At 37.7% G+C, this 22,294-nt stretch overlaps 1 protein-coding gene across 1 annotated transcript in view; it reads right to left on the bottom strand.

Annotated features, from left to right (window-relative positions):
• MORC1 (MORC family CW-type zinc finger 1) overlaps positions 1-22,294 on the bottom strand; it is a 179,188-nt gene that overhangs the window by 107,778 nt on the left and 49,116 nt on the right. The window contains exons 9-11 of the mRNA XM_029214773.1: positions 6,904-7,029; positions 2,001-2,080; positions 1,246-1,319 (exon numbers count right to left, since the gene is read on the bottom strand). Coding sequence (XP_029070606.1) covers positions 1,246-1,319; positions 2,001-2,080; positions 6,904-7,029 — 280 coding nt within the window. The remainder of the gene's footprint in view (positions 1-1,245; positions 1,320-2,000; positions 2,081-6,903; positions 7,030-22,294) is intronic.

The raw sequence follows: 22,294 nt of genomic DNA on the forward strand, positions 1-22,294 counted from the left end.
TAAAGAAAGCTTAAACTCTTCCTTAAAAGTCAACAACAATAAGATAGGTCTACGTTTACCTTAAAAAAAAATAAGTGAAAAGAAAAAGGTAAAAGAATTTGGGGAAAGTCATGGATAGATTTGGGGAATTAACATGTGCTACTCTTTGATTTCATCCCATATTCACGACCATTAGATATGAGAGCTCTTTATCAGACACGCTCTTGAAAGTTTGAGGGCAAATTACAGAAAGAATTCATATACTGATTGCGCAGAAGAGGATGAAGGAAGGGTGAAGTGAAGCATTCTTTTCTCCCATACCTCCTTATCCCATGCAAGCACGTAAATATGTCGTGCAATGACTTACTGTGGTAGCAAGCTTGGTACCATATTTTTGGTAAAAGTTAGCAAACTTAAAATACATGTCCTGCTGCAATATTCTTTTTCTCTTAGTTTCTATGCATTATAATTAATAATAATAGTTCTTTATAACCTATCTTACTCATGGGCATATTGCAAGGATTACATAGAATGTTTATGAACTGTGTGGAGCAACTCATAAGAAAAGAGCTTTGTAAGCTGGAAGCATTGTTATTAATATTCATAATTATAGTAAATAATTCTTAGCACTAGAAAGAAGGATTGCTTATTAGTCTTCTCCTTGTTCTCCCTATTTATTTAGGTCCATAGGGAGCTATAATTTGAAGAGATATTTTCAGGGAGACTTGATAGGCTAGTTTTCTCTGCTAGCTTTTCATTATTTTCTCTATCACTTTTCCCTTCTTCTTTTTTCTTTTGGTATGCGGCCCTCTCACTGTTGTGGCCTCTGCCGTTGCGGAGCACAGGCTCCGGACGCACAGGCTCAGCGGCCATGGCTCACGGGTCCAGCTGCCCCACGGCATGTGAGATCTTCCCAGACCGGGGCATGAACCCGTGTCCCCTTCATCGGCAGGCGGACTCTCAACCACTGCGCCAACAGGGAAGCCCTCCCTTCCTTTTAAAGAAATGAGTTGTGATGATCTTCCTTACTTCTCAACTTACCCCACATTTTGTTCACCTTTGCTCTCAATCTCAGCCTTCCCCCCACTTGCTGAGTTTCCTCCCCTTTCTCTGCACCCATCTATTCTGTTTACCTGTGTTAAAATTAACAATCTTCTGAGCTTGTTTAAAGGTTTAAGAAGTAAGTGATAAATAAGAGTCATCTGTGTACAGGAAAAAGCAAATGACCCTGTTCACCATTTAAGAAGACTACTCTATATGTCATACCTTGGCAGGAGAAGACAAAGAAGCTCTGTCAGAGTGGTTTCCTTTGATTTGTGCTTCTTTCAATATGAGTTCAGCTAGAAACAGAAGCAAGATGATTCAATAAAATGAAACCCTTTCAAGCATCTTTAAATGAATATTACATATATATAATATATCCATGACCAGTAAGAATGGCTTACAGATGATAATCTCAGAAAATCCTGTATTCCCTCTATAGCTTTCACACATTCCAAGACTAGGTAGCCATACAGGGTCCTCTAAGGCATGACAACTTATAGGGCATATATATATATACATACAAATTCCAAAGTCATGACTGAATGTTCGGCTGACTGGAAATTCTTTAAAATCCATGAAATATGGATATAGAGCTACTCCTCACTCCTGGATCATTGGGGAAGGACGGCTTTGTCCTTTTGTGGGAGGAGTGAATGTGTAGAGCATGCCTTCTTAAAGTGGATGCAACACCAGTCTCTAAAATGATCTAACTCTGCATCAGGACAACCCTAATATACATCAATCTAGTTCCAAGCGTGTATGCAGAACTTGAATTACTTTTATAATAATAACATCATATTTACACAAAACCAAAGATGGAAAACGTGTTATGAAGTTCCTCAGAGGTAGGAATTACATTTGATTACTTGTGTTTATTCCTATAATGCCCAAAGCAGGGTATGTCTCAGAATAACTGCTCAATTAATGTCTGCTGAATAAATTAACAATAATGATATAGGCCATAGGTAATTACATACCTATCTTTACTGCTTCTTCTGCCTTTTTAACTTCATTTTTAAATGCTCCTTTAAAAGAAGATGTGACATACAGATACTTTCTGAAATGAAACAAGAAAGAACGTAAGTCAGATTATCATTTTAAAGTTCATAATACAAAAATGTTCTTTAGGAAGACTATATACTCCAGAGATATGTTATTATTAAGAAAAAGTCATCAAGTAAGTTGCATTCAGCTGGTAAGTCAGCAAAGTTTAGGCCTAAGAAAAATTTCTTGCCTTTTAATACTTGGCAATTTTGCTTTAATAAGGGAACTTCAGGAGAGATATAAGAAAATCTCTGGCCACACAAATGTTCACTTATACATGTAAAATAGGACAATTTTCTTAAAAAGAATATTTTCTATGTAACTGCTCCATTATCAAAGTTTCTGGTTAATATACCTAGCCCTCTTACCCAGATAATCACTGATAACTGGATAAACTGCTTCTCTCAGTCCCTAATTTTGTCTGATACCCATGTAGACTCAGGAGCTTAACATTCTCTGATAACTTCAATGTTTAGAAAGGCAGTGTTTAGAAAGGCAGTGAGAGTTAGATGGAGAATTCTAGAACATCTCTTGAAGCCAAAACATTTAAAGACATATAAAAAGAGGCATCTCTTCAGGCAGAGGAGAGAGTCTACATCTATATGCCCAATGAGCCTATGCCAGGCATAGGCAAAATACTGCTCGTGGGCAGTTAGGCCAGCAGCTTGTTTCTGTTACAGTCTAAGACCTAAGACCTTGTGCTCTGCAACAAGAGAAGCCACCGCAATGAGAAGCCCACGCACCGCAACGAAGAGTAGCCCCCACTCGCCGCAACTAGAGAAAGCCCTCGCGCAGCAACGAAGACCCAACTCGGCCAATAAATAAATAAACAAATAAATTTAAATAAATAAATAAACACCGATAGAAAAAGGTAATCTGTGTGCCTCTGCCTTGCAAAAACAGCCTAACACTCTCATGCTGAGCTAGCTCTGTCTTCCACTTCTATCCAGCCTTGGATTCTATCTAATCCAAGTTCTGCCCTCTAGAATTCCAACCATCATATGGCAGCTTTTCACGTTTTCACTCAGGCCCTGTGTATTCCCTCAGCCACGGCATGATGCTCAATTCCACCAATGACCCCCTACCAGATAACCAGATAGTTAATTTATACTGTGAGCTAGGAAGTGCCTTCCCTCCTAAAGCATCCTCATCTGAACATCACCCTCCAGACATGGTGTAAGCAGGACATGGTTTATTGGTAGTGTTACCATCTTATTCTTTTCTCTTTTTTCCTTTTATAATTGAGATTTTATTGGTTGTTTTGAGGATCAGTATACAGACATTTCAATTTGTACACAATTCTCAATATGCGTACCAAAAATCTAAAAAATCATGTAGTTGTGATTCTTTTCTGAAGTTATTCCAGTGACTTTCCAGCTTAAAATTTGGAGGCAAATTTCCCTTCACAGGATATCAAGTACCAATACCTTCAAATACTAATATGCTATTACACCGTAAGTCCAACTAATTCACAACTTAATATCATATACACTACATACTCAAATTGTCAGTCGTCCACAGCACATTAACAGTTACTAGAAGAACTGGACTACCATTACCAAAGATGTTACAAAGTGCACAAAATTCTGCCCAGGAGAGCCAAGATCAAGGGGTGAGTGGTTTCCTTTAGGAAACAATTCTACCAAAAACAACATGGGAAGACAAATAATTTAAAGCGTTTAAGACATTAAATGCACAACTGACTCCAAACTGCCATTTAGTATGCTTTGTATTATAGGATATAAAAGCTACCCCCCATCTGTGGAATGTTAAGCTGACACCCAAGGCAATCAAAGCCTCCCATATTCAATATCCCACTATTTTCTGATTGTACCAAAAAATAAACAACCAGCAAATGATTTCACCTCTTAAAAAAGAGCGTTTACACTTAAAAAATGGGATGAGGTGGGACTCCCTCCTTTTTAAAAATGTTTCTAGAGTTACTAAAAAACCTGCATTTACAAAATAGTTGATAAAAATGTTCCTCTGGATTGTACAAGGAGGGAGACAGGGACCCCTGATAGGACCAGGTGTGTGATATTAATCAGACTTGGCTTCTTTCCCTCCTGCTTCATCAGAAGCTGGGCTCTCCTCGTTTTTAGCTTCTCCATTTTCTGCAGGTGAGTCTGTCTTAGTGTCTTGGTTAGCCACTTCAGCCTGTTTTCCCTTTGCTCCCCTTTTCCCTTCTGTTTGCACTTCTTTGTCTGAAGATTTATCCTTTCCTGCCGCCTTTTTTGGCTTCGTTTCTATTTTTGCAGGAGCCGGTTTCTTCCTCTTGGGCATCGTGGCGGCGAGGCGGGCGCGGGCCGGGTGCCCGCGGGCGCAGAGCCTTCGCGAAGCTGGGCTGCCTGGCCGCTGCCGCTGCTCCCGCCGCCCGAGCCGCTGGGACCCGCGGCGGGGCGCGGGGGGGGGAGAACGGATGGCTACCATCTTGTGCTGCCCGCTAAGTTCCATAAATATTTTCAGCAACCCTGTCGCACTATCAGCTTAGATTAAGCTTATGGTCAATGAAAACATCTATTTTTTTTCATGTAAATCACTGTCCAAGTCTAGGATATTAACACAATAGATTTTTTAAATCTAAATTCGGGACTGTAGGTTATTTATACTACATTTATCTTTCGTATTTCAACTCTCGCACATCTTGTTCGCATTATGCCTGATATATGATACTCCTTCTAGTTCAGGGTCTATTATGAATTCAAACATGCCTGTTTTTTACCCAAGCTATTGATAAAAACACTGAAGAGAATATGATTAAGGGAGGAAACCAATGACATGACACCAAAAATTCCCCCCTAGCACCTTCTGAACTTGTTAGAGACATTGGAGTAAAGGAACTACAGCAACTGTAAGTCCATCCACACAATTAAAATACAATCTTCTTCTTTCTGTTTGCTACGAAAATATAGAGCAATGACTGACCATAAAGTATAGGTATGTATTCTTATAAATAATACTTCAGGGTTCATGTCTAGAAGTTTATTGGAGGCTGGATGGTCAAGTGGACAGAGTATTTAATCATTTTTAATACATTTTACATGCTTCTACTCTGGTCCTATAGGGTCATTCCCAGCTTTTAATTTGTTCCCAAAGAGCCATTAGAGCTAGAGTGCCTTTTAAGGAAGAAATAAACTAAGGGTCACCCCACTAGGGGTGAGATAACATGGAGAGAACGCCACATATTTCTTACACAAAACTTTTGCCACCAGAGAAGCTGTGAGGAAAACAATATGCAAGTAAATAAGTCAAATGGAGAGAAAGTTAAGCCTAAGGGATAAAGCCATGAAAAATTAAACCTGTCTATACTGTAGATCCCAAAACATATCAGACTTAACAGTTTATCAGAGCCCCATGTAAGTATCAGAGCCTCCTTAAGTATCTTTTAAGGAATAAAATAAATATTTGTATTATATCTACTTCCTGGTAAGATATATCTAAGAATATTACACTGAAAGGTGCATTAAAAAATATACTAGGGTAGGAAACAGCCATCACTTGATATAAGTAATTTAGGTAGACGAAATTCAATTTAATAAAATTCCCTCAGAATATAGAGATAAATCCACATTTTCCACTGGCTTAAACCATTTTTTACCCAAACTCACTAAGAGAGGAATAATTTAATTTGAAAAGATGAGCTATATTGATTGATCCAGGAGACCCTTGGTGCTTCCCAGAAGAATGAGACTGATGAAAAGGAAGTATCACTTTGATATGAATTAAGGAACAAACAGATTTATACAGTAAGTCTCAGGCTTGGTATACTTCATTTTTCAAAATATGATCTGCAGTAGAATCAGAAATCAAAAGTAAAGCTTTTGAGGAATCCATTCGTGTGTGGTCAGGGCATTCAATTCAGGGATCCACAATTTTTCATATTAATATCAATATGAGTGATTGCAAGGCCCCAGAACAGCAACTACTTATTCATGGAAATAAGACAACATAACAAATGTGGGTCTGTTATAAAGAATTAGTGTGGTATAGGGGAAAGAGCATGGAATTTGAATTGGTAAAGAATTCGGAGCCAGAAGATTTGAGTTCTTATCTAGTTCTGACATTTATTTATTTCTAAATGATGATAAAACATAACACACAGGGCCACTGCAAAAATTAAATAACATAATGTATATCAAAAGGCGTACATATAGACAATGTACAAGCATTAAATATTCCTCCCAGTAGATAGTAAACTCCTGAAAACTAGAACTAATCTTATCTTTCTAGCACAATCTCAGACTAACAGGTTTTGATAAATGTTTAGAAAATAAATGAATGACCACCCACATACCACACACCAAGAAAAAAAAAAACTGTTCTCATAGCATGCATAGTTGTGCAAGATAAGTTATATAATAGGCAAATGTAAGCTTAAAAAAAGCTTATGCTAAAATATAAATGGTAATTAAAATATAAGTGAACCAGATGTACATATGTGCATTCTATATATAAAATATACATACACATATATGTATATGACTTAATAGTTCAAATATATTTGAGTAAAAAGAAAATATAAGAACAGATTTTTTTAATAGAACCCATTACAATCAAAGCACCTAGGAGTCACTGAAGTAAATAACATATTCCTACTTGGGGGGACCATCTAACTTAGAGTGTTCACTGCAGTATGTTACTATTATGGCCAAATATTTGTTTCATATAATTACTCTTCAGCAAACCTTCCAGAATGCAGTTTGAATTTTATCTGCAATTGTAAAAATCTTACTATCAAATTATAAAAATCTTACTATCAAATTACTTTAACAATTGGGGTGGGAGGTATTTTACAAATGAAAACTCTATGAAGATAATTGAACAAAGGTGAGTTACCTGGGTCTGTAGAGGCAATAACAGAGGTATTTTGTTTTAACTCTTTTGGCCTGAATGAATATTCTCATCCAAGGGTCAAAATACAGAACAGATGTATAGGCTCTGAATGACCGTCTCTCTGGAAAACTAGAAAAGAAAATATCAAAGGCCATACTGTAGACAATGTAATAATGACATTATTTGAGAAGAAAAAATAAGACTACCAAGTCATAATGGTTACTACTAGCAGCTTCAGGAACTTTTTTCTAAACCTAATGACACAACAAATACCAGCAAATCCTGCAACACTCACACACCCCTAAATACAAGGGCTTCCGTGAATAACCTACACACTGATTAGAACTGAACTCTGGTTGGCAACTAGCCGATTCAAAGTAGACTTACATCAGCAATAGAAAAGATACTTTTCATTAAAGCTATCAGCCCAGAAGGACAAAACCGCCTCAAATATACAAAACAATCCCCCTGCTCAAACATAACAAAATGAATCTAGGCCCACATGAATGAAATACATTTCCATGAAGTTACTGCAAACAGAGAAATACAATAAAATGTTTCATTTGCTTTGAAAATTATGAACAAGAAACATAAAACTTCATTCTGTAAGTGCAATTAAGCGTTAAAATAAGTATTAATGGCCAGCTGAGGGGAGAAGTCTGATAACATGATAAGTGAAAAAGAAAAGAGAAAAATAACGGGTGGAAAGGCAATAAAATGGGAGCAGAAACAACATAAATAGCCTATGAAGAAAACTACGTTGTAAAACTGCATTGTTGAGAAGTCGCTGTGTTGCTGTATAACAACAACTCCAGGGACCTTCTATATTAAAGTCTACTTGTGAACTGTAAATCCTCTCCAATTAGACAAGAAATAAAGATCAAAAACAGGCCCAGCCATGCTTAAGAAGTAGTGCTCTTCATCTACTGGGTCCTAGAAAAGTCTACAAGGGAAGGGCTACAAGGCACAAATAGAAAGCAGGGAGCAGTAAACCTATCATTTTTATAATCCTACCTCAGTCCAGAGGGAGACAAGTTGGTGGAAAGGAAATATAAAGCCTGTTGAGGGGTGGCTGCTCAATGGGGTCACATTATTGGCAATTACTCAGTAAGAAAGAACCGAGCTCCAAGGAATTTGCAAAAATGAAGACGAAATCTATAGGCAGTCCAAGGATTTCCTGGTTGGTTATAAGTTCCTCCAGGCAGGACCTGAAGCTCATTATGAAGTCAGGAATTTCTATTAGTTGTTTAAAAAGAAAGCCTTCAGTAGAATTTCCCAATATAAATTACATAAAAGTATCTAGTCCATGGCTATTACTCCATAAATACAAGTGCAGCTTTAATGTGACACGAAAGGCTATCTGCATGACTACAATAATGTAGTCAATTATTAGTATACCAGAAGCTGCACAGTCAAGTAAGTCCTCCCCTGTTAAGAGAAAAAAAAAAAGTCACCTTGGGACACTATAAAAATTCTGAGGACTTCTGCCATTATTCAAATCCTTTCTGGATCTCCTGATTTGAAATTGCCCTTACAGCTAGAAGCTCCTTCTTTTGACTCTCCTCAAAGCTAACACTTCTTTGTCATTTGAAGGTAAAAGTCAAAAGTAATTCAGAGACAAGTTTGAGAATTTGAGAAATCTGGTGAGAGATCCAACTGGGTTAGACAAGTTTTGGTTAAAAAAATATTATACAAATATAAAATAAGGACACTAATATGTCTACCTCTTAATAGGTCACTTCTTTACTCATTCCATTAATATTTACAGGTAAATATTCATAGCATGTTTGCTGGGGATCCTCAAGACCTCCCCTACGTGAGGAAGATGCACTAGAAGGTCTCACGGGACTTAGCATGTAATTGTATTCATGGCTAAGCTTTATCATGGTGACGAACTAAGGATATACAATGGCTCCTATGGAAAAGAGAGGTGATGTCTGGAGGGATCCTCGTGTGGCTTTCTTATGTTCTCCCCCTCTCATGAAGGGTCACACAGAGAATACTCTTTCCCCAGCTATGAAAATGTAGCAACGTGTGTGTGATGCTTCTGCCTCAGGAAGCCCATTAGAGACTCTGGGCCCTCAAGGCTTTTTCATCATTGTTTGTTCTTTGCTTCTGTTTTTGTTTTTGTCTTTTTACTAGGGCTGGTCATATAAACACCCTCTGCCTAGCATGTATAAAAATTCCAGAGTCCCAGAAAAAAAAGTAGATTTTCAGCATATATCATGTTATTTGCACAGTCTGGACACAGTGAGCCACCTTCACCTGTTACAGAAAGTTTTATATCAGTGAGGGGAACTGTTTACCAGCCAAGTTCCCAGAAGCCAGCCAAGGGCCAATCTTGCAAGCAAGACTTCTAGCATTAACCCTTTTCTACACACACACCTACTTTTTTTTTTTTTTTTTTGCGACACGCAGGCCTCTCACTGCTGTGGCCTCTCCCGTTGCAGAGCACAGGCACCAGACACGCAGGCTCAGCGGCCACGGCTCATGGGCCCAGCTGCTCCGCGGCATGTGGGATCCTCCCGGACCGGGGCATGAACCCGTGTCCCCTGCATCGGCAGGCGGACTCCCAACCACTGCGCCACCAGGGAAGCCCCCACACACCTACTTTTGAAAGTTCCTATTTACTTGTGACAAAGAGAACAGCAATACTTCTTATGCTATTATCATGTCAGTGATAGAAAGACAAAGAAGGCTAAATGTGACATCTGTATATGAAACAGGCTACCCAATGTCACTTTCAAAGTCTTTATATGATACATAAGGTCCTTCATGATCTGGACCCCACTCAACTCTCCAGCCTCGTCTCCTGCCAGCTTCAGTCTAGCCATTTAGGACCACTTCAGTTCTCCAGATATGGCATCATGCTTTCTTACCCCCAAGCCTTGACACATTCAATTCTGTGGCCATTTTCAGTGAGCTCCTCTTCACGCTTCAGATCGCACTTCCTCTCAAAGCCTTCCCTCACTCCCCAAGATTGGGTGAGTCACTCTCCGGTGCTCCCCTCCACAGCACTTGCCGCTTTGTGGTGTCGTTGACTGTTTACTTACTTGTATCTCCATCAGGCTGTACCCTCCATGAGGCTAGCATCCTCATCAATAAACATTTGTTGAATAAATGATAATTATTCAGGACTTCCTTGGCTTAATTTAGAACGAACAACAGAGGGTTCCCTATACAAGACTTTTTAATGACTGATCATCTTCAGTGATGATGTTACCAGTGTTTACAAATAAAGCCACCCACTGGGGAAACTGAGATACAAATGTACTCTGTCATCATGGTATCTTCGGAAGATCTAAGAAAAAATATAGTGTTACTCTCCATCATGCAGGAGCTGCTTCATATATCTTCTCCAAGAGGTGTTCGTCTCTTGTTTCCTCCTAAATGTCTTTTCCAACCTAAAGTTTTCCAGAAGTATCCATATCTCTCTCTGTCTGTATCATCTTTCTCTCTTACTTTCTATTTAACTGTCTATAATAAACTGAGAAAGGAAGAGAGCAAGCTCCCTAACACACACACACACACACACACACACACACACACACACACACACACACTGTCATGTGACAGACTTGAGAAGGGAAAATTTTCAGGCAGAAACTGGCTTTATAGTCTGTGGAATATGATAGGAGGAGCTGGGGTAATCTATGTGCTTGTCCCCTACTCAGCAATGGGTATTCTCAAAAAGTCTCAAATTTAGCCTCCAGCTGTGGCTGTGGCCTCTCTCTTCTCCCAGACTAATCACCCTGTCCTCCTGCTGTTGGAAGTGTTGCTCCATATGTGGCATATCATGGGTGGATTGGTGTGTTGGGACCACCAAACTATGTTAAGGGTAGGAGAGGGTCCAGAAAGAGGGGTCTCATGACCAAGGTCAAATCTCCTTTACCTACCGATTCAGATTCTCTGTGGCTGGAGTCTGAGAATGTGAATTTTTTTTAAACTATCCAGGTGTTTCTTTAACTCTACCAGTTTTAAGAACCATTGCCTGGTAGACCTACTGGACAGGGTAGTATGTAAAGAAGTTTTCCTGAAAGAAGGGAGCAGAACAATCTCTTGAAGGTGTTTGGACCTAGGACACCCTCCACATTTATCTACACTGGGTACACAGACAACAGACTCCCATCCAGTCCAACCACTGAACTACCTTCCATAGTTGAGAAAACAACTCTAAAATCTGGGCACCAGACTAAATTAGATCCCTTTTGGAGTATCTCTGAAGTGCCATATTTCTATTCATGAAAATACTATATACTATAACCAAAACTGGTTTATAATTTTCTAAATTTATTGCTAAAGTCTCTATAAAATCTCTGAAGGGTGCTTGAAGTTGAAATTAACAAGGCCTATATTATCTTGAATATAAAGAAGTGCGTAAAGATTTTTAACTAGGTTAAGTTCTGAACTATAAAGGGGCTGACCAAATTTAATCTCAGGGTAGGTTATACCTAAGAGAAATGTCAACTCAAAGAGGCAATTTAAAAGAAAAGTTATAAGCTGTGCAAAGTAATGAAAGTGCTTCTGCCATAACCATAGTGTGGCAAGCACTATATTGTAGCAATCTGAAGCTGTGACTTTTGATGTGTTCCTAGCCAGCTCAGTTAAGACATAAACTAGAGACATTATGGAATGTTGCCCAATGACTGTCAATTTAGAAACACACTGGCAACATGACACCTAATTTCAAAACATTACTTAGCACAAAATTTCAACTCCATTACTCCGTATTATATCATTACTTTTGGATGGATTCCTCTAGTTGCCTAAGATCCTGAGCCATGATGGATTCCAGGGGCAAGAAAGGCCCTTTTGATAACAGCCAATTCCATGACATGCCTTTTTTTTTTACTAGAGTCCGTGGTTTCTTCCATTTTTTCATAAAGTTGAATATGTTAAGAAGATATTAAATAATTGAAAACAACATGGGCACAAGGAAATTGCATATATAACAGACCAAGTGAAATGGTCATATGATCCTGGCCCCCCAAAAGGGAATCAGGAAAAATGCTATAGGAGTGATCAAGCCTTCACAGTTTGAAAGTCAAAAAAGATTTCAAAGGTAACAGAAGCACTTTACAAAATTTCCTAAAACTCCCCCTCTCATCCTAATAAAAGTCCCCAGTGATCTTCAGAGATGGAGGACAGTAGAACCCTCTACGGAAACTGCCAGCACCTTCCAATGAAAGTATCTGCAATATCCTTAGAAAATTACCTAGACATTGACATTCAATTCAGTTTACCTTAATTCATTTGTTACTTGCTATGTACCAGGCACTGAGTTAGTTTACAGAGCATTATAGTAAGTGCTAGAAAGAAGTGCTATGGGAGAAGAAGAATGGACAGAATTAAAATGCACTGAGAACTTCCACATGCCCAGTACTGTGCCTCTTCTATTTCTACAGTATTCGTATTAAGTAGATGATGCAATAGCCTCATCCTGTAGATGAGAACACTGAAGTTCAGAGACTACAAATAACTTACCGTTAGAATGAAAGCTCTCTCAACAGAGCTCAAGCCACTTGGGGGCAGAGATATTTGTTTTCTTCCCTGATATATCCCCAGATCCTAAAGCAAGGCCTGATACTTACACTCAATAAATATCCACTGAAGGAGTGAATGTAAAATGAATCTATCTATAGTCTGTTACTCAGTGGAAGAACCAGAATTTGAGACCAGTTCTAAGTGACTACAAAGTCTATGCTTTTTATAATGTACCTACTGCCTCCAAGGCTGAGTGGTTGGATGCACAGCACTGCTGCAGAGTGGTGGGAATTAGCGGACGGGCTCAGGCAGCCTCCATCCACAGCCCCTACCTGCCTGTAAGCCTGAGGTTCTGGCTCCTTCAACTCCATCCACAGAACAGGATTCAAGGATATGGTGCCCATATTTTCTAATTCTGTATGGACTTTACAAAGAATATATGATATGGCATTAGACTGCAAATGCTGCCTATTCATTCAATTAACCCTAATGTCTCTGCTGACAGACCATGACATCATATAAAGGAATATTTTTTCAAAAATCAAAGACATAGCTAGAATCAAGTTGGTAGACTTAGAACACATACTAGTCTCCTGCTGAAATCCAAGGAAGAATAGTAAGGATGCTTGGGTGCCTAGAGAGGAATGAGAAAAAGGGGAAAGAAGATCAGAGAAATATAGGTGACTAATATGCAGGATGCTGCAGAACACTGTATAGACATTGACTTTTTCTCTGGGTGAAATGGGAAGTCACTGGAGAATTCTATACAGAGACTGTTTAAAAGACTACTCTGGCTGCTACAGAGGAGCAAGGGTAGAATAGTTTTTACGGGGCCAAGGGTGGAAGCAGGAAGACCAGTCGACCAGTGGGAGGACTTCTGCAATAATCCAGGTGAGATATGAGGGTGGCCTGGACCAGGATCGTAGCAGCAGAGGAGATGATAAGTGGTTGGATCTGGATCTATTTGAAGGCAGAGCCCATATGAAAGAAATAAGTTACAAGAGTCCTCCAACTGCTGAGTATGAAGAATTAGAGAAAGCCAAGACCCACATTATGGAATTATTGAAGGTTAAGAGAAAATCCTAAAAGCTATGCACAGGAAAAATGAGCATTACAAAATTTTAATAATTACATCTTCATCAGACTTCTCACTAACGACATGGATTCAAGAAGTCAAACAAGTAATAAGTACTGAGAAAAACAATTTTTAAACCAATATTCCTTTATCCATTTAAATACTGAGGTATAAAGGGGAAATAAAGGTACATTTTTTTGAATTTTATTTTATTTTTTTATACAGTAGGTTCTTATTAGTTACCTATTTTATACATATTAGTGTATATATGTCAATCCCAATCTCCCAATTCACCCCAGAACCAGCCCCCACTTTTCCCCCTTGGTTTCTTCTCTACATCTGTGTCTCTATTCCTGCCTTGCAAAACAGTTCATCACTACCATTTTTCTGGATTCCACATGTATGTGTTAATATACGAAATTTGTTTTTCTTTCTGACTTACTTCACTCTGTATGACAGTCACTAGGTCCATCCACATCTCTACAAATGACCCAATCTCGTTCCTTTTTATGGCTGAGTAATATTCCATTGTATATATGTACCACATCTTCCTTATCCATTCATCTGTCGATGGGCATTTAGGTTGCTTCCATGTCCTGCCTATTGTAAAGACTACTGCAATAAATATTGGGGTGCATGTGTCTTTTTGAATTATGGTTTTCTCTGGATATATGCCCAGTAGTGGGATTGCTGGATCATATGGTAATTCTATTTTTAGTTTTTTAAGGAACCTCCATACTGTTCTCCATAGTGGCTGTATCAATTTACATTCCCATTAACCGTACAAGAGGGTTCCCTTTTCTCCACACCCTCTCCAGCATTTGTTGTTTGTAGATTTTCTGATGATGGCCATTCTAACCGGTGTGAGGTGATACCTCACTGTAGTTTTGATTTGCATTTCTCTAATGATTAGTGATGTTGAGCAGCTTTTCATGTGCCTCTTGGCCATGTGTATGTCTTCTTTGGAGAAATGTCTATTTAGGTCTTCCAGCCATTTTTTGATTGGGTTGTTTGTTTTTTTAATATTGAGCTGCATGACCTGTTTATATATTGAGGAGATTAATTCTTTCCCCGTTGATTCGTTAGCAAATATTTTCTCCCATTCTGAGGGCTGTCTTTTCATCTTGTTTATAGTTTCTTTGCTGTGCAAAAGCTTTTAAGTTTCATTAGGTCGCATTTTTTGTTTTTATTTCCATTACTCTAGGAGGTGGGTCAAGAAAGATCTTGCTGTGATTTATGTCAAAGAGTGTTCTTTGTATGTTTTCCTCTAAGAGTTTTATAGTGCCCACTCTTACATTTAGGTCTTTAATCCATTTTGAGTTTATTTTCGTACATGGTGTTAGAGAGTGTTCTAAATTCATTCTTTAACATCTAGCTGTCCAGTTTTCCCAGCCCCACTTATTGAAGAGACTGTCTTTTCTCCACTGTATATCCTTACTCCCTTTGTCATAGATTAATTGACCATAGGTATCTCTAGGCTTTCTATCCTGTTCCATTGATCTAAATTTCTGTTTTTGTGCCAGTACCATATTGTCTTGATTACTGTAGCTTTGTAGTATAGTCTGAAGTCAGGGAGTCTGTTTCCTCCAGCTCCGTTTTTTTCCCTCAAGATTGCTTTGGCTATTCGGGGCCTTTTGTGTCCCTATACAAATTTTAAGATTATTTGTTCTAGTTCTGTAAAAAATGCCATTGGTAATTTGATAGAGATTGCACTGAATCTGTAGATTGCCTTGGGTAGTACAGTCATTTTCACAATACTGATTCTTCCAATTCAAGAACATGGTATATCTCTCCATCTGTTTATGTCACCTTTGATTTCTTTTATCAGTGTCTTATAATTTTCTGCATACAGGTCTTATGTCTCCCTAGGTATGTTTATTCCTAGGTATTTTATTCTGACTGTTGCAGTGGTAAACAGGAGTGTTTCCTTAATTTCTCTTTCAGATTTTTCATCATTAGTGTAAAGGAATGCAAGAGATTTCTGTGCATTAATTTTGTATCCTGCAACTTTACCGAATTCATTAATTAGCTCTAGTAGTTTTCTGGTGGCATCTTTAGGATTCTCTATGTATAGTATCATGTCACCTGCAAACAGTGACAGCTTTACTTCTTCTTTTCCAATTTCTGTTCCTTTTATTTCTTTTTCTCCTCAGACTGCCATGGCTAGGACTTCCAAAAGTCCTAGTCTCTGCTGAATAATAGTGGTGAGAGTGGGCAACCTTGTCTTGTTCCTGATCTTAGAGGAAATGCTTTCCGTTTTTCACCACTGTGAATGATGTTTGCTGTGGATTTGTCGTATATGGCCTTTATTATGTTGAGGTAGGTACCCTCTGTGCCCACGTTCTGGAGAGTTCTTATCGTAAATCGGTGTTGAATTTTGTCAAAAGCTTTTTCTGCATCTATTGAGATGATCATATGGTTTTTCTCCTTCAATTTGTTAATATGGTGTATCACATTGATTGATTTGCATATATTGGAGGATCCTTGCATCTCTGTAATAAATCCCAATTGATCATGGTGTATGATCCTTTTAATGTGTTGTTGGATTCTGTTTGCTAGTATTTTGTTGAGGATTTTTGCGTCTATATCCATCAGTGATATTGGTCTGTACATTTATTTTTTTGTAGTATCCTTGTCTGGTTTTGGTATCAGGGTGATGGTCACCTCGTAGAATGAGTTTGAGAGTATTCCTTCCTCTGTGATTTTCTGGAAGAGTTTGAGAAAGATGGGTGTTAGCGCTTCGCTAAATGTTTGATTGAATTCACCTGTGAAGCAATCTGGTCCTGGACTTCTGTTTGTTGGAAGATTTTTAATCACAGTTTCAACTTCACTACTTGTGACTGGTCTGTTCATATGTTCTATTTCTTCCTGGTACAGTCTTGGAAGGCTATACCTTTCTAAAATTTGGTCCATTTCTTCCAGATTGTCCATTTTATTGGCATAAAGTTGCTTGTAGTAGTCTCTTAGGATGCTTTGTATTTTGCAGTGTCTGTTGTAACTTCTCCTTTTTCATTTCTAAATTTATTGATTTAAGTCCTCTCCCTCTTCTTGATGAGTCTGGGTAAAGGTTTATAAATTTTGTTTATCATCTCAAAGAACCAGTTTTATTTTTATTGATCTTTGGTATTGTTTTGTTTCTATTTCATTTATTTCTGCTCTGATCTTTATGATTTCTTCTGTTCTACTAACTTTGGGTTTTGTTTCTTCTTCTTTCTCTGCTTACTTTAGGTGTAAGGTTAGATTGTTTATTTGAGATTTTTCTTGTTTCTTGAGGTAGGATGGTATTGCTATACACTATCCTCTTAGAACTGCTTTTGCTGCATTCCATAGGTATTGGATTGTCATGTTTTCATTGTCATTTGTCTCTAGGTATTTTTTATTTCCTCTTTGATGTCTTCAGTTATCTCTTGGTTATTTAGTACCATATTGTTTAGCCTCCATGTGTTTGTGGTTTTTACAGTTTTTTCCCTGTAATTGATATCTAATCTCATAGCGTGGTCATTGGAAAAGATGCTTGATATGATTTCAATTTTCTTAAATTTATGGAGGCTTGATTTGTGACCCAAGATGTGGTCTCTCCTGGAGACTGTTCCATGTGCACTTGAGAAGAAAATGTAATCTGCTGTTTTCAGATGGAATGTCCTATAAATATCAATTAAATCTATCTGGTCTATTGTGTCATTTAAAGCTTGTGTTTCCTTATTTAGTTTCTGCCCGGATGATCTGTCCATTGTTGTAAATGAGTTGTTAAAAGTCCCCCACTATTACTGTGTTACTGCCAATTTCTTCTTTTATAGCTGTTAGCAGTTGCCTTATGTATTGAGGTGCTCCTATGTTGGGTGCATATATATTTATAATTGTTGTATCTTCTTCTTGGATTGATCCCTTGATCATTATGTAGGGATCAATAATATGATTGATCATATTATTGATCATATGATATGATCATATAATATATTGATCATATAATATAATCATAATGATGTATGTAATACAACATACATCATACATCATTATGTATGTATCCCTTCCTTGTCTCTTGTAACATTCTTTTTTTTAAGTTCTATTTTGTCCGATATGGGTATTGCTACTCCAGCTTTCTTTGGATTTCCATTTGCATCAAGTATCTTTTTCCATCCACTCAATTTCAGTCTGTAAGTGTCCCTAGGTGTGAAGTGGGTCTCTTGTAGACAGCATATACACGGGTCTTGCTTTTGTATCCATTTAGCGAGCCTGTGTCTTTTGGTTGGAGCATTTAATCCATTAACATTTAAGGTAATTATCAATCTGTATATACCTATTACCATTTTCTTAATTGTTCTGCATTTGTTTTTGTAGGTCCTCTTCTTCTCTTGTGTTTCCCACTCAGAAAAGATCCATTAGCATTTGTTGTAGAGGTGGTGGTGCTGAATCCTCTTAGCGTTTGCTTGTCTGTAAAGCTTTTCATTTCTCCATCGAATCTGAATGAGATCCTTGTCAGGTAGATTAACCTTGGTTGTAGGTTCTTCCCTTTCATCACTTTAAATATATCATGCTACTCCCTTCTGGCTTGTAGAGTTTCTGCTGAGAAATCAGCTGTTAACCTTATGGGAATTCCCTTCTATGTTATTTGTCATTTTTCCCTTGTTGCTTTTAATAAATTTTGTCTTTAATTTTTGTCAATTTGATTACTATGTGTCTCAGCGTGTTTCTCCTTGGGTTTATCCTGCCTGAGACTCCCTGCGCTTCCTGGACTTGGATGGCTATTTCCTTTCCCATGTTAGGGAAGTTTTCAACTATAATCTCTTCAAATATTTTCTTGGGTCCTTTCTCTCTCTCTTCTCCTCCTTGGACCCCCGTAATGGGAATGTTAGTGCATTTAATGTTGTCCCAGAGGTCTCTTAGGCTGTCTTCATTTCTTTTCATTCTTTTTTCTATATTCTGTTCTGCGGCAGTGGATTCCACCATTCTGTCTTCCAGGTCACTTCTCCGTTCTTCTGCCTCAGTTATTCTGTTTGATTCCTTCTAGTGTATCTTTCATTTCACTTATTAAATTGTTCATTTCTGTTTGTTTGTTGTTTAATTCTTCTAGGTGTTTGCTAAACATTTCTTGCATATTCTCAGTCTTTGCCTCCATTCTTTTTCTGAGGTCCTGGATCATCTTCACTATCATTATTCTGAATTCTTTTTCTGGAAGGTTGCCTATCTCCCTTTATTTAGCTGTTTTTCTGAGGTTTTATCTTGTTCCTTCATCTGGTACATAGTCCTCTGTCTTTTCATTTTGTCTATGTTTCTGTGAATGTGGCTTTCGTTCCACAGGCTGCAGGATTGTAGTTCTTCTTGGTTCTGCTGTCTGCCCTCTGGTCAATGAGGCTACCTAAGAGGCTTGTGCAAGCTTCCTGATGGGAGGGACTGGTGGTGAGTAGAGCTGGGTGTTTCTCTGGTGGGAAGAGCTCAGTAAAACTTTAATCCACTTGTCTGCTGATGGGTGGGGCTGAGTTCCCTCCCTGTTGGTTGTTTGGCCTGAGGCAACCCAGCACTGGAGCCTACGGGCTCTTTTGTGGGGCTATTGGCGGACTCCAGAAGGGCTCACGCCAAGGAGTACTTCCCAGAACTTCTGCTGCCAGTGTCCTGCTCCCTGCCATGGGCCACAGACACCCCCTGCCTCTAGCGGGTAGGAGACCCTCCAACACTACTAGCAGGTAGGTCTGGTTCAGTCTCCTAAGGGTCACTGCCCCTTCCCCCTGGGTCCTGGTGGGCACACTACTTTGTGTGTGCCCTCCAAGGGTGGAGTCTCTGTTTCCCCTAGTTCTGTCAAAATCTTGCAATAAAATCCCGCTAGCCTTCAAAGTCTAATTCTCTGGGAATTCTTCCTCCCATCGCCGGACCCCCAGGTTGGGAAGCCTGACGTAGGGCTCAGAACCTTCACTCCACTGTGTGGACTTGGTGTGGTATAACTGTTCTCCAGTTTGTGAGTCCCCCACCTAGCAGTTACGGGATTTGATTTTATTGTGATTGTGCCCCTTCTACCATCTCATTGTGGCTTCTCCTTTGTCTTTGGATGTGGGGTATCTTTTTTGGTGAGTTCCAGTGTCTTCCTGTCAATGACTGTTCAACAGTTAGTTGTGATTCTGGTGCTCTCACAAGAGGGATTGAGCCCACGTCCTTCTACTCTGCCATCTTGAACCAATCCCCCTCAATAAAGGCACTTTTATGGATATAAAGCTTCCATAAATTTACCTCCAATAGACTCTGATGTAATTATTTGAGAACATAATCCAGTAAATTAACCAATAAAGAAGATACAGTGTGGCAGATTTTGTGGTAAGCAAAAAAAAATTTTCTTAATCTTATAATTTAGTCTAAATAATTACTTATGCAGGGTGTGATAAAAATATTGTAAAAATTTGTAAATAAATTTAATATAAAATAATTTTAAAAGAAGGAACTGGTAAGGAAGAGAAATAAAAGAGCATACTAAGGCCTTCTTTGTGAGGTGATATAGATACTGATTAACTGTAAAGTTTAATAAGAAAACTATATATAAGTTTATATATGTTTATTTAAGATGTAAAGATAATCCACTGAAAGAACAGAATGGAATGTATAATTTTTCAAACATGGAATGGAAAATAAATGAATATTCCTCCTTGAGAAAAAAAAATCACATCTCAACCAATCTGACAAAAGGGGAGAAAGGAAAAATAAAGCAGAACAAAATAAAACAAAAACCAAGTGTAAACAAATAACAACCAAGGAAGCAAAGAAAAATGAAACATAAAATAAGAAGGCAGTGTAATTCCAACCATATCAGAAGTCATTATACATGTGAATTAGACAAATTTCCTATTAAAAGATAGATGCACTTAGACTGAGTAGGAAATCTAGTTTTATAACACTTATATGAGGCAGACCAAAAACAAAATAACACTGTTGTTAGTAAAGCAGTGGTAAAACATATAGTAGAAGAAGTTAACTAAAAGAAAGAGAGCATAGGTTAATCGTAGACAAAAGTAGAATCAAAGTTATTGGAAAGCATTAGCTGGAACATAAAGGGATATTTTAAATTAATAAAAGGTTCACTTAAGCAAAATGAGATATGTGCCACAAATCTAATGACTCAGAAAAATATACAGCAAATACTAATAGAAGTACAAGAAACATGGACATATTTATAGGCACTTCAGAGATTCTAACACACTTCTCTCAGAAATCGAGGGATTAAGGGGGAAAAAGATATGGAAGGTTTGAATAATTTAATTTGAAAGCTTGATGTATCAGAATCTCACCTTATCAGAGTGTCTCATTTTTTCCAATGTTTAAAACATTAGGTCACAAGAAAATCTCAGCAGATTTCAAAGACCAGAAATAATACAGGCTACATTCTCTGATCACCATATAATAAAATTAGAACAATAAGAAAAAGGATATTTGATATGTCCCAATATAACTCTTGTAGATATTTTAAATATTTTTAAAAATAATTTTTGAGCTAAAGAGAAAATACAATGGAATTTATAAATTATTTAAAAATAAGCAACAATGATAGTTCTACATTTTGAAATCTGTATAATATAGCCATATGCAGGGGGTAAATAAGAGCCTTAATTGTTTAGATTAGAAAATGAAGCAATTATACTCCAATAAAGATCTATTAAAAAAAATAAAAGTAAAAATATATATGAAAAAAAGAAAATGAGATTGAAAGTGAACAGATAAAATACACACCTCAAGGAAATAGAAAGAAGGGAAATAAATCCAAAGAATATGTAAAAAAATTTTTTTAATTTAAAATTAACATAAACCTAATGGACTTAATAAGAAGAATCCAAAATTGTTTTATTTTTAAAGACAGTTGAAACAATTAAATATCTCTAGCCAAGAAAAAGAAATGGCATAACTACATGATAAAAGAAGTAAAAGTGGGCTTCCCTGGTGGCACAGTGGTTAAGAATCTGCCTGTCAACGTAGGGGACAGGGGTTCAAGCCCTGGTCCAGGAAGATCCCACATGCCGCGGAACTAAGCCCACGTGCCACAACTACTAAGCCTGCGCTCTAGAGCCCGCGCTCTAGAGCCCACAAGCCACAACTACTGAAGCATGTGCACCTAGAGCCTGTGCTCTGCAACAAAAGAAGCCATCACAGTGAGAAGCCCTTGCACAGCAACAAAGAGTAGCCACAGCTCGCCGCAACTAGAGAAAGCCCACGCACAGCAATGAAGACCCAACACAGCCAAAAAATAAATAAATTAAATTAAATTTAAAAAAAGAAGCAAAAGTGGACACAACTATAAGATTTGAGGAAAATAGAAATTTTATAAGAATATTTTCTGTAAAACACCATATCAACAAATTTGAAAATCTAAATAAAATGAATATTTTTATAAGAAGTTATAAATGATAAATTTGGCCCAAGAATTTTAAAATTTGAATAGATTAACAGTTATAACACAATTGAAAAGTATTGAACGTAAAAAGGAAGTAACAGGACCACAGAATTTTCAGGGAACTTCTACCAAACCTATAGGTAAACTAATGATTCATTTTACATAAACACTTCCAAATCAATAAAAGAGGTAAAATACTTCACAACTTATTCTACTATAGTCTATGTACACCAATACTAAATAAGACAAGGATAATAAAAGCATAATTATCGCCAGTCTCATGTGTAAACATAAAAGCAAAAAATATTAAATAAAATACTAGCAAAATCAACACAGTGAATAATACATCATAAACTCATTGGGTTTATTTGGGCAATGCAAAGATGGTTCCACATCATAAACTCTAATATAATAATACACTGCTCTAACAGATTAAAGGAGAAAAACAAAACTAAATAACCTCAACAGAT

Source organism: Monodon monoceros, unplaced genomic scaffold, assembly GCF_005190385.1.
Source record: "Monodon monoceros isolate NGI ecotype Baffin Bay Population unplaced genomic scaffold, NGI_Narwhal_1 Super_Scaffold_11, whole genome shotgun sequence".
In the NCBI taxonomy this organism is placed as follows: Eukaryota; Metazoa; Chordata; class Mammalia; order Artiodactyla; family Monodontidae; genus Monodon; species Monodon monoceros.